This window comes from Syzygium oleosum, unplaced genomic scaffold (genome assembly GCF_021117445.2).
Source record: "Syzygium oleosum isolate NSW1041296 unplaced genomic scaffold, Sole_v2.1 Sole_v2.03, whole genome shotgun sequence".
NCBI classification, from domain to species: domain Eukaryota; kingdom Viridiplantae; phylum Streptophyta; class Magnoliopsida; order Myrtales; family Myrtaceae; genus Syzygium; species Syzygium oleosum.
In genome coordinates, this window is record NW_026607487.1 from 20343549 (window position 1) to 20356362 (window position 12814).

At 41.2% G+C, this 12814-nt stretch overlaps 1 protein-coding gene across 1 annotated transcript; it reads left to right on the forward strand.

The window, feature by feature from the left end:
• The first annotated feature begins 8187 nt into the window (after positions 1-8187).
• LOC115683757 (gibberellin 2-beta-dioxygenase 6) lies at positions 8188-10307 on the forward strand. The gene is made up of 3 exons (XM_030608364.2): positions 8188-8722; positions 9281-9605; positions 9701-10307. Exons 1-3 carry the CDS (start codon positions 8232-8234, stop codon positions 9920-9922), a joined length of 1038 nt encoding a protein of 345 aa, XP_030464224.2. The 5' UTR covers positions 8188-8231; the 3' UTR covers positions 9923-10307.
• The last annotated feature ends 2507 nt before the right edge of the window (positions 10308-12814 follow it).

A 12814-nucleotide genomic window follows, 5' to 3' on the forward strand; every position in this document is an offset into this window, starting at 1 on the left:
TGATGTTCTTACTAATCCTTCTTTCCTGTCCCAGTACATCGCAACAGCCCAGTTCAACGAAAGGTACACAATAAATTAGTACATTCACAGATTATTCTTCAATTCAGGGACATACAGTACATTTGAGATGGTTTGTACCGAAGTCCCTTTAGGATGAATTGCTACCGTTCCTTTTCCCATCACAGACACAGCAGAATTGTCTCCAAACTTCACGGTGTTGCGGAACGATTCGTCTAGATCGGAAAACATCTTCTTGTCTCCACTCATGTGGTTGCTACAGCCAGTGTCGAGATACCACATGTTTGGTTGAGTTTCTTCATTCTCATGGCACACCATCAAAAGAGACACTTCTTCTTTTTCTACGAAGTTTGAAATATAAGGATGAGGGACACACACGAAAGAAGAAGAGCTTTCTACTTCCATATTTATTAAACTGACACCATAGCCTTATATAGGCTTTACACCAACAGGTAACTACCGACAACCCACTAACTTAACATGTGCAGCAACAACCCCATAAAATAGGAGAACTGCTCAACAGACTACTAACACGTGAAAACACAAAATAAAAAGGAAATTGACTCATTTAACATTCCCTCCCTTAAACTGATGTTGCAAACAATCAGTTTAAATGACCTTCCCTTAATTTGGAATATCCAACAAGCAGACACCAAGGAGCTTTCTCAGCTTCTGAAACGTGGGCAACTTTAGAGGCTTGGTGAATATATCAGCCACTTGATCTTCACTTCTGCAGAAAACTAGCTCAATTTCTTCGTCCTTTGTAAGATCCCTTAAGAAGTGACACTTCACATCTATATGCTTGCTCCTCCCATGTAGAACCAGATTTTTGGAGAGTTTGATGGCTGAGCTGTTGTCACAATAGATTGTAGTTGCTTCTTGTTGTTTGAACTGAAGCTCTCCAAGAATCCTTCGTAACCATACGACTTGACAGGCACATGAAGTTGTAGCTACGAATCCTACTTCAATTGTTGATAAAGTGACAATTGATTGCTTCTTTGAAGATCATGAAACCGCCCCTGAACCAAGCATGAAGACATACCCTGAATTACTTCTTCTATCATCAACATCTCCAACATAATCGCTATCTGTAAATCCAAACAAATCTGACTTTTCCCCCTTTTTATAAAATAGCCCAAAATTCTTAGTTCCTTGCAAATAGTGAAAAATCCTTTTTGCAGCTTGCAAATGTAACTCTGTTGGGTGCTCCATATATCTGCTTATAAGGCTCATGGCATGCATGATATCTGGTCTTGTCCCTGTCAAATACATTAGGCTTCCAACAATTTGCTTGTAGAGAGTGCTATCTACCTTGCTTCCATCAAGATCCTTCAAGAGCTTCAATCCAAATTCAGTTGGAGTAGTCACAAGGTTGCAATTCTTCATTTGAAACCTGTCCAAAATCTCTTGAACATGCTTCTTTTGGGATATAAAGATTTCAGTTGCAGATTGAATCACTTCTATGCCCAAAAAATAATACATCAATCCAAGGTCAGTCATTTCAAATTCATCCATCATAGACTTCTTGAATTTGTCAAACATGGCACTATCATTCCCAGTAAAAATAAGATCATCCACATATAAGCATACAAGAAGCAACTTTCCACCATCACCAATTTTAATAAAGAGTGTATGCTCATATGGATATTTTCTAAATTCTTCCTTCAAAAAATAGGCATCAATACGACTATACCAAGCTTGGGGAGCTTGTTTTAACTCATATAGTGCCTTTTTCAATCTATAAACTTTATGTTCACCACCAAGCTTCACATAACCGGAAGGTTGATCAACAAATACCTTTTCTTGGAGGTCACCATGCAAGAATGGTGATTTCACATCCAATTGGAAGATAGGCCATGAATTCTGCACTGTTAATGCAATCACCAATCTGATTGTGTCCAGTCTTGCTACAGGTGCAAATACTTCTTTATAGTCCACTCCAAATTCTTGTTTGTAGCCTTTCGCCACCAAGCGCGCCTTATACTTGTCAACTTCGCCATTCTTGTTCAATTTTGTCTTGTACACCCACTTGACCCCAATTGTTTTGTGTCCTTTTGGAAGATCTGTCAACTCCCAAGTGTTATTCCTCTCAATAGCTACAATTTCTTCATCCATTGTTATCCTCCAATTTTCTTTTTGTACTGCTTCATCAAAGTTTGTTGGATCGCAATCTGAAAACAAAGCAAAATGGGTAAGTGGATCATCAGATTGATCAACTCATGTTACTTGATAGTCGCTCATCCATGCAGGCCTCCGTCGAACATGATGAGGCCGATCTTCAGGTTCTACAACTGCAGCCGTACTTTGGGCACTGCCTGTGATGATTTGGGTTGTTGTGGGTTGCTGCACCAGCTCATCTTCATCTTCAAAATTCGTTGGAATTTGCTTACTGACACCTTGCTCACCCTACGGCCAAGTTTGTTCTTCATCAAAAATCACATCACGGCTGATGATAATTTTCTTGGTTATAGGATCATAAAGCTTATAGGCTTTTGATTGATCATTAATGCCAAGAAAAACACATTTGACTCCCTTGTCATCTAACTTCTTCCTCTTCTGGTCTGGAACATGGGCGTAGGCAATACACCCAAAAATTCTGAAGTGATCTACCGCGGGCCTTTGGCCACTCCAAGCTTCTTCTGGTGTCATATTTTGAGCAGCTAGAGTGGGACTTCTGTTCAAAATATGAATGCTCCAATTGACTGCTTCGGGCCAGAAACTCTTTGGAATTCTACTTCTCCTTGAGACTTCGCACCATATTCAGAATGGTATGATTCTTCCTCTCACATACGCCATTTTGTTGTGGTGTATAGGCTGCTGTAAGTTGTCTCTTGATGCCATGCTTCACACAAAAATCTACAAACTCAAGTGAGTTGTACTCTCCAGCACGATCCGTGCGGAGGTTCTTTATTTGATTTCCTCCATCTTTTTCAACAAGTGCTTTGAAGTTCTTGAAGGCTGCAAAAGCTTCAGATTTTTCTTGCAAGAAATACAGCCAAATCTTCCGACTAAAATCATCAATGAAGGTAATGGTATATCGTTTACCTCCATTGGAAATTGGAGATATTGGCCCGCAGATATCCGAATGGACCAACGCCAGTGGCTTTTTTGCTCTCCATGACTTTCCTTGTGGAAATTGAGCACGGTGTTGCTTGCTAACAACACAATCTTCACAGATTTCCGAAGGAGAAGAGATTTGAGGAAGACCCTCCACCATCCTTTTTTGATGTAGTGTACGCAGCCCACCGAAATTGAGATGCCCATAGCGAAAATGCCATAGCCAAGCTTCCTCATTCAATCTTGCAGAGAAACATGAATTTGTAGTGTTGTGGAGATACAGTGGAAACATCCGATTGTCTGTCATTTTGACTTGGGCAATTAAACCCAATTTCTCATCTTGGATTCTGCAAATCCCACCTTTGATAGAGATTTCATATCCCTTCTCTTGCAGTTGACCAGCACTTAGCAGATTATTCTTCAATTCAGGGACATACAGTACATTTGAGATGGTTTGTACCGAAGTCCCTCTTGGATGAATTGCTACCGTTCCTTTTCCCATCACAGGCACAGTAAAATTGTCTCCAAACTTCATGGTGTTGCGGAACGATTCGTCTAGATCGGAAAACATCTTCTTGTCTCCACTCATGTGGTTGCTACAACCAATGTCGAGATACCACATGTTTGGTTGAGTTTCTTCATTCTCATGGGACACCATCAAAAGAGACACTTCTTCTTCTTTTTCTACGAAGTTAGTTATTTCTGCACTTTGTCTAATCAAATTAGTTCGACATTCGAATTTGTAATGCCCATACCTGTGGCATTTGAAACACTCCACTTTGGATTTGTCTGCTGACCTTGACCTAAAACCAGTTGAATGTCGTCCTCCACGACCTCTTCCTCTCCCTTGAGGATCACGATAGGAATGGCTTTCACGCTTTTGATCGAAGCTGAAGCTGCTGCGATCGTTGTTCCCTCTTCCTCTGCCTCTTCCTCTATTCGCCTTTGCTGCTGATAAAGAATGATCTCCAGTTGAGGCCTTTAATGCTTGCTCTTCCGTCTCTTGCTGTAGAAGTTTTTGTTCATGAACTAACAAGGATCCTTGCAACTCATCAATGGAGAGTTCTTCAATATCCTTGGCTTCTTCTATGGAACATACAACAAAGTTGAACTTTGGTGTCAAAGATCGAAGAATCTTTTCAACGATGGTGACATCCTCCGTCTTGTCGCCATGAATCCGCATCTTATTGACAATTGCCATTGTCCGGGAGAAGAAATCTGTGATTGTCTCTCCCGACTTCATTCGTAGCATTTCGAACTCCGAACGAAGCGTTTGAAGTTGCTGCCTCTTTGCTCTTGCTGAGCCTTGATACTTCCTCTTCATGGAATCCCATATTTTCTTGGAGGTATCCTTGCAAAGAATTGTCTCCAAAATGAACCTGTCAATTGCTTGGAAAAGGTAGTTTTTGGCCTTGAGATCCTTCAATTTTGATGCATCGAAAGCTGTTCTTTGTGCCGTAGTTTGTCGAATATCTAAATTCGATCATATCAACGATGCAAGAAAGTAATGAAAATTCGCACAACACAAGAATTTACGTGATTCAGCAGGGGAGATGTTCCGCCTACCTACGTCCACGGGGAGAAGAGATCCGTTTCACTAATAACGTAGAAAAGTGTACAGCCACTCTTTCTCCCACTCTGCTCTCTCTATAGAGACCTGTTTCGCCCTAAATATATATAACGAAACCCTACATGGCACAAATTACAAAGTTGCCCATATAGCTTAAAATATTTAACTTTCCCATATAAATCCTTCTATGACTGAACATAAAACACCTCTGGCGGGACCCCCGTGCTGTCCAGTCGTCAGGGGGCCTTTCGGAACTGCCTCATAATCTCTTGGATAACAGAATACAAGACATCAACATCAACACAGTTAACACAGCTCCTTCTTCAGGTTCGGCAACTCCTAAGGTAACAACATCCCAATACTCCTTGGACTTGAGAAAATTCTCCATTAGCATGCTCCAATGATCATAGTGACCATCAAAGTGTGGAATAGCTGGTTATACGAATGTTTCTGAGGCCATTACTGCTGCTGCACACGAAAAATAGCCTGCTGCAAGACTCTCTTTTTACTGCTGCAAACGAAAGTGCTTGCTGCAAAAAAACTCTCTTTTGGTTCTCACCTTTTTACAACACGCAAACACACACTTTTCCTCCTAACCTTGCTCTGATACCACTGTTGAAATATAAGGATGAGGGACACACACGAAGGAAGAAGAGCTTTCTACTTCCATATTTATTAAACTGACACCATAGTCTTATATAGGCTTTACACCAACCGGTAACTACCCACAACCCACTAACTTAAGTGCAGCAACAACCCCATAAAATAGGAGAATTGCTCAACAGACTACTAACACGTGAAAGCACAAAATAAGAAGGAAATTGACTCATTCAACAAGGAAAGTAGGTAAATCTCCTTTGCATAACACGAAACTGCATAAAACGGTCCAATAATCTCCCTCTCTAGGATTCCAGCAGGCTACATGTAAACATTCGGAGGGTATATTCGCTTAGACCAATTTAAACATCCTCTCTTCAAAAGTTATTCAGCTACCTATGTTCACCCCCTCACTTCGCATCCCTTTTTCCCAGTTGGTACTCGGGTTTAACTATATCTGCTCTGTAAACATTGTCATTAGTCACTTCGCATCCCTTTCTTTTTTCCTTGTTGGGACTCGGGGGTTTGGCTATAAATGTTCTGTAAACACTGTTATTAGTCTCCATCTCTCTCTCATTATGTTTGTTCAGCCTCTTCTGCAAAAGTCCTCATTCCCAACAGAGACATCCTCGCTTATACCCCACATCAACTTGGCTGCATCTGCGTAACGCATACACCCCTCTGTGTCAAGCCCCCTATGAGGACTTTCTTTCAAAGCCTCTATTAAAGCCTTGTCTGAAACCTGTTCTCATGAGACGTGATATTATTCCAGCAAATCTCATTAAGTACAAAGAAAAAACATGTTGAATTGAAATTTCGACGGCAGTGGCCTTTGTTGCGGATCGTTTTCCAGCTCAAAGCAAGTTCATCAGACAGAGATAATAATGGCGCATGAAAGAGTACTTAACAAACTGAAAAAATGGGAATGGAAAGCTTTGTTCTAATCCATATAAGCAAGTTCTCACCATAAAGCAGTTCTATAACCTAGAGAGCAAGAGCTATTGATTGCAAAAATAAAGCAAAAACATGAAAGGTATCTGCAAAGTATTTCGTGACGGGGAAAATTACGACAAAAAAAGTCATAAATTTATTACATTTTTGTCAATTCAGTTCTAAATTTTTTAATTATGCCAATTAAGTCATAAATTTTTTCAAGTTTTGCCAATTGAGTCTATTCAGCTAATTTTGGCCAGAAATCGCCAATGTAAACGCCAGCCATCTTACATGGCATACGGTGCTGGTATGGACAATTTTAAAAAAAAAATTTTCCTTTTTTCTTTTCTTCTCTTTTCCTTCTTTTCTTTTTTCTTTTTACTGTGGCCGCCAAGCCCTCGGCGAAGGCAGCAAAGCCATCGCTGGCCACTAGTGAGGGTTGCGACGCCCTCACCCAGAAAAAGTAAAGAAGGAAAAGAAAAGAAAATAATAAATAAAAAAATAATTTAAAAAAATATTATTAAAAATTCTCTTCATTGAATGCCCTTGCTATGTAAAACGGTCAATGTCTATATGAACGATTTCCAGCCAAATTGACCGGATGAACTCAATTGGCAAAACATAAAAATATTTAGGGTTCAATTGGCACAATTAAAAGATTTTAGGACTGAATTAACAAATGTACAATAGGTTTAAAACTTTTGTGTGGTAATTTTCCCAACTTCATGACCATAATCAAAGCTCAAACTGCCGAAATGGAACAGCATTCGTGATCAAAGGAACAGGACAAACGAAATTCATCACAAAGATAAAAAAGGAGGAAGGGCGAGCGAGGGGAACACTAACCTGCGTGCGATCGAGAGGGAGTGCGAAGCTGAACCGCAGGAGAAGAGTGAGATCTTTTGCAGAAGGAAGCAGAACAATCCAAAGATAGGCACTCAAGTTGAAGGGCAGAGGCCTGTATACGACTGGGCTGAGATCATTTCCACGTAGCTTTGCGATTGCGAGAAGCAGCTCGAGAGCCTGACAAGTTCTCACTTCTCAGTAGCGTCCGCGAGGAGAATATGAAATGCCAAAATGGCAATCCCGTCTGGGCCTAATTCCCTAAAAAAAAATCCCAATTTAAAGTCAAATCCCAAATTTAACTCGAACTTTTTTTTATCTCCGAAAAAACTCCAAACTTTAAGTTCAATCTCAAATCTGCCTCAAATTTTATTTTGTGTAAAAAAAATCATCAAAATTCAATTTATTGTCAAAAATATACCCCGTGATCCAGTCCTAACTTAACGTGGCACTTCCACATCGATAATAAATCCACGTTAACAAAATAATTGGGCTTTTTTTTAGACAAAGAAAAGTTCGGGCAAATTTGGACTGAACCTAAAAATTGAGTTTTTTTTTTTAAATTAAAAAAAGTTCTTTTTTGTGGATTTGTTATTGTCTCTAACTTTCATATCCTATAATGGTTTTATTTTTGAGAATTTCAACAATTTTTATTAAGTTAGATTTGTTATCGAAGTGGAAATGCGACGTCGATCTGTACCTATTTCCCTATTACTTTGCGGATGTGAATTTGTTATAGATGTGGAAGTGCCATGTCAAGTTGGGACCGGATCACGGGATATATTTTTTTACAATAAATTGAATTTTGGTGATTTTTTTTACACAAAACAAAATTTGTGGCAAATTTGGGATTGGACTTAGAATTTGGAGTTTTTTTGAGACAAAAAAGGTTTGGGCAGATTTGGCACTGGACTTAAAATTTGAGGATTTTTTTAGATAAAAAAAAGTTCGGACAGATTTGGGACTGAACATAAAATTAAGGATTTTTTAGGGAATTCATCCATCGCGTCCAAAGAGAAAGATGTCCAAGGATACGACACTGCAGACACGTGTCGGATCATGGAGATCGGTTGGCTTAAGCCCAGAAATTTACTGGACCATATCTCTCTCTCTCTCTCTCTCAAAAGTAGGGTCGCGGATTATAGTACTTGCATTTGCACGATTCCCGAGCTGGTCCAGCTTTCTTGAGCCGCCCCCTGCTGAGCAGAATAACATGGAGCCGCAGTCGTCGTATCCTCCTCTGTTTCGCCAGCCGAGAGACTCGGCCCCGGCCGTCGACCCAGACGGCGGCGACTCCCGGACGGCGACGAACCCGATCCACGAGCCGGACCCGATCCCGGTCGTGGATCTCCAGCGCCTCGACGTCGAACCGGAGCGGCTCGGGGAGGCCTGTCGAGAGTGGGGGATATTCCGGGTGGTCAACCACGGGGTCCCTCTCGATCTGCTGACCCGACTCAGGAGCCATGCGAGGCGGCTCTTCTCGCTCCCCTTCGAGTCCAAGCAGGCCCTATTCACGACCCCGGTGTCCTACTTCTGGGGCACCCCGATCCTGACGCCGTCCGGGTCGGCCCTCCTGGGTGGCGCTCAGGGCGTGAACTGGGTGGAGGGCCTGAACGTCCCGCTCGGTAAACTCTCGCTCTTGGGCGACGATGATGGTGACGGGGACGGTGATGACGAGGAAGTGACTGTGCTGGCTAGTTTGAGGTACGCTATCGCACGTCTTTTCGATCTCGTTGTCCGATTGCATTTTTGGTTTCATCGCTGTGGTCGTGTTCGGTGGGGCCTCTTGGATTTGGGCCCTTCTTTTTCTTTTCTCAGGATGAGAAAGTCATGTTACTCATTGGATGGTCCCCCGCCAGGAATGGCAATTGAAAGAGACCGGTATAGGCTCAACCCATCCAATGATTGTACATACACAAATAGGTCCCGTGATCAATAGACTGTGATTGGATGGGTGAACGCTCGATGCTTTGACCCGACAGTATCGATCTGGTTTTTTTCCGAAATGAAAGACACAATGTCGTAAACGGAATAGAACTAGGGTAAAAGTTAAGAAAGGTATTCTCGTGAATATATTTTCGCCGCCGAGAGAAGTTAGTGATTGAGGCTCACGCGCCGCCTCGGATCGATTACCATGTTGCCGAGCAATTCAAACTAAATTACCATAGGTTTTCTTGCGATTTTTCATCCGTGAACGAGAAAGTTACGAGACTGGAAATCCAAAAGTAAACCACTTTTGTTCATCTCTCTCTGTATGGCTAGGGATCTCCTACAAGAGTATGGAGTTCACTTAGCAAGAATCGCTAAGCTCTTATTTCGAGCCATGGCTGAAGACCTTAGGCTTGATCCGACACACTCGAAGAGTTATCTATCGGAGCCAACGGGATTTTTACGCTTGTATCGCTACCCGCATTGCGCGAAAGCCGACGGCGACACGTCCGGTATGGAAGCCCACAGCGATAGCTCTGTGCTCTCCATCTTGTGCCAGGATGAGGTGGGCGGGCTGGAGCTCTACAAAGACGAGCAATGGATACAAGTACAACCTGCCCCCGACGCTCTTATCGTAAACGTAGGCGATATGTTGCAGGTTTGCCATAACCCATCTCGAGCGTTCTTCTTTGCGCAATAAACTTAAAACTGGTTAGACTTGATTTCCTCTACTTTTCTTTTCGGAGTTGGCAGGCTATGAGCGATGACGAGTACATAAGTGTGAAGCACAGAGTGAAGGTAAAGAAACCACAGGATCGAACCTCGGTGTGTTACTTCGTGTTCCCTGGCCAGGACAGCGTGATCCGAAGCTCAAAGTACAGGCCGTTCACATACCGCGACTTCCAGGCACAAGTGCAGCAAGATGTCAAGACCCTCGGGTTCAAAGTGGGGCTGCATCGGTTCAAGCTCGATTAATGGATCGTCCCTTTCTCGTCTGCCGTCAGTACTAATGAATTGTACATGTCTCCGCGAGGCTCTCGTGTGACGAACAGTTATCAAAAGGATCATGTTAAGCAACAGTAACGCAACAAGGCAAAAGAGAGAAGAAAGAAGACTGTGATGCAACTGATAGCTTCGATTTGTCGGGTTAATGTTACGATTAACAGTAGATTTTTGTCATATAACGTGGACTCTCTCATCCAACATGAATGGTGTCTATTACTCGTTATTGATGGAAGAGATATGGTCATATAATTGTTTATCTTGCCATAAACACTTCGTGTTTTTATTCACCGACAGTCAATTGGTGCCCTATTGATAAAGAAGAAATTAAGTTCATCTTGGTAATTTTGTTGCCTAAGGATGCGGACAATGCAATAATTTTGTCAATTATCAATTGGTTGCGACCTCTCTCTTGTGTTTGTAATACTTGTCGATATTTATTCAATAGTCCCTAATTTTAAATTTGTCGCGGATAGGTCCATTAGGGGTGCAATGCACCAAGTATCTTCTTGCTTCACTAGAAATTTCGCGGAGGTACTTAATCACTTGTATTGTTATATATATTTGCACCAAAAAATGATCAACTTTTGTTTATTATCGATAGCAATGAGAGGATCCATGCTGAGAATCAGGGAAAATAAGGTCAGTTTGCAATAGTTATGCTATCCCGCATGGGCGAACCTCTTATTCAAGCCCTTCAGGGACAGCCTTTTAACTGCAAAACTACCCGAAAATTTAATTCAGAGCATAGAGACGCTCAGAGTTACTAGGATGATGTTATGCTTAACTGGCCGAGCTACATTTCTTAGAGGATCATACTAGGCTTTGAAGAAAAGGATTTTTAGAGAGACATGAAAAATAAGAACTCTAAAATTGTACAACTTTTCCTCTTATTCCAAATTGAAGGATTACATGGCCTTATATAGGCGCTGGGGAGTACATTGTTGGACGACGGTCCAGATAAAACAAAACACACCTAAAACACACTCGTAAGACACCTAAAACACACTCATATGGTTACGTGAAATAGTACCCGGCTATTATATGTTTCAATGAACAGTGCCGGTTAGGTGAAACAGTACCAGTTTATCTCCATCCAGAGTTGTAATCATAGTTCGAGCTGTCTGAACTGTTTGCACATTCATGTTCTGCTATTTGTCTCCGTTCCAGAATTTGTTCGAAATTGTCTTCAGTAATGACTAGCGTTTGGTTCGAGGAAGAGGATGCATATGTAGAAAAGTCTGGAAGAGATAAGTTTTAACTGGTTCTCTTAGGCATGATTAGTTGGGGTCAATTTCTTATTTAAGCGCAATAGGAACTTGTACTGGTGTCAAGTCCAACGGATAAGGACAATGGTCTATAGTCATAGGAATCTTGAGAGAGTGGTCCACCCATGGGTCCTGAGATGCTCGTGCTGGATCTCTTGCATCTGATATTTCTTGATCTTGTGATGATCCGAGCTGTACTTGTGCCTGATCACATTCTTTGAGTGTTTGTCTCGTTGCAGATGAAGATCCTTCGTGATCCCATGAAACAGGTGTAATGTAATCCCATGCTTCTTCTGGGATAATACGATTTTCTTAGCATAGGATCGTTTGGAGTTCCTTATAATTATATTCAACAGAGCCAATGCGATTAGGAAACGAATTCTAGACACGTGTAACTTGAAGATGTGACTGGGGCTTGTAGGTAGTAGTACCTACTACTAAAGGAGTATCGGAGATTGTGCCATTGTTGTACACAAAAGTCCATAGACGATGGAGGAGTACAACAGTGTGAGTTTTCTAAATTATCTTGGACTTTTTACAACTCTTTGAGAAAGAGCCGTTTCCAATAAATAGGAGGGTAAAACCATTTGAGTACTATCAAAAGGTTTTTCTCATGTTCATTTAGCTCAATGTGATCAGCCATAAGCAATTTGGTTAATTTGAGAAGAAATTTTTTGGTGGGAAACTCAATAGCTATTAAGTACTTACTGGTTATGTACCATAATAGCCATTTAAGTTTTTCAGGAAAATCATTTTCTTTTCAAATTAATAGGTGAATGAAAGGGTACCTCGAGTGTAATCCAGATGGGCTAAGAATAGAGCCTCTATGTAGTCTGAAAAGGTCCATGTGACATTGCCATATGAGATTGTCAAAATTTTCAGTGAGCTTATCCTTTTGAATTTGCTCAACTATTTTTTTAGGATATTCCAAGCTTGGCCATTCTCGAAATTTTTCAATTTTGTACTTGTCTGGCTGAAGAGAGAAGGAATGTCTAAGAATATACATGTTGATTTCTGCCGATGCTTTTAGTCTGGAGAGAAAATCTACAAGCACATTCTTTTTTCCTGCAATATATTTGGTTTCGAATGAGTATTTCGAAAACCATTCAGCCCATCTAAGTAGTTGAGGATGAGGAATCAGCTTCTGTTTGAATTTGGTCATCTAGGGAAAAGAAGCCATATCCAGTTCTACTAGAAAATAGTGGCCAATAAGATGGAACTCAAACTTTTTTATTTCATTTTTTACTGCCAAAATTTCCTTGAAGGTAGAGTGATAGTGCATTTCTACCTAAGAAAACTTGTCACTTTTGTAAGTGCAAAGATGTTGCTTACCATAAAGATCTTCGAACAATATGGCCGCCCAATATTCATCACTGGCATCGGTCTGCAAAATTCTTTTCCCTGTGGATGCGATTTGCAAAGGAGGATGATTTTGTATAATTTCTTTGAGTTCCGCAACTGCTCTTGTTTGTACCTTTCCCCACGGCACCGGATGCTGTTTTAACGTCAGTTGCAAAGAAATTAACAACTTTGCAATGTTTGGGACAAAATCTCTAAGATAATTGACTATCCCGAGAAATTGTTGATGTAACGCCCC

Bases quoted from the DNA above. Each gene is read 5' to 3' on its own strand.
- LOC115683757 (XM_030608364.2), top strand. From the start codon at position 8,232: ATGGAGCCGCAGTCGTCGTATCCTCCTCTGTTTCGCCAGCCGAGAGAC. The intron at 8,723-9,280 runs GTACGCTATCGC...CTGTATGGCTAG, and splicing joins ACTGTGCTGGCTAGTTTGAG to GGATCTCCTACAAGAGTATG. The intron at 9,606-9,700 runs GTTTGCCATAAC...CGGAGTTGGCAG, and splicing joins ACGTAGGCGATATGTTGCAG to GCTATGAGCGATGACGAGTA.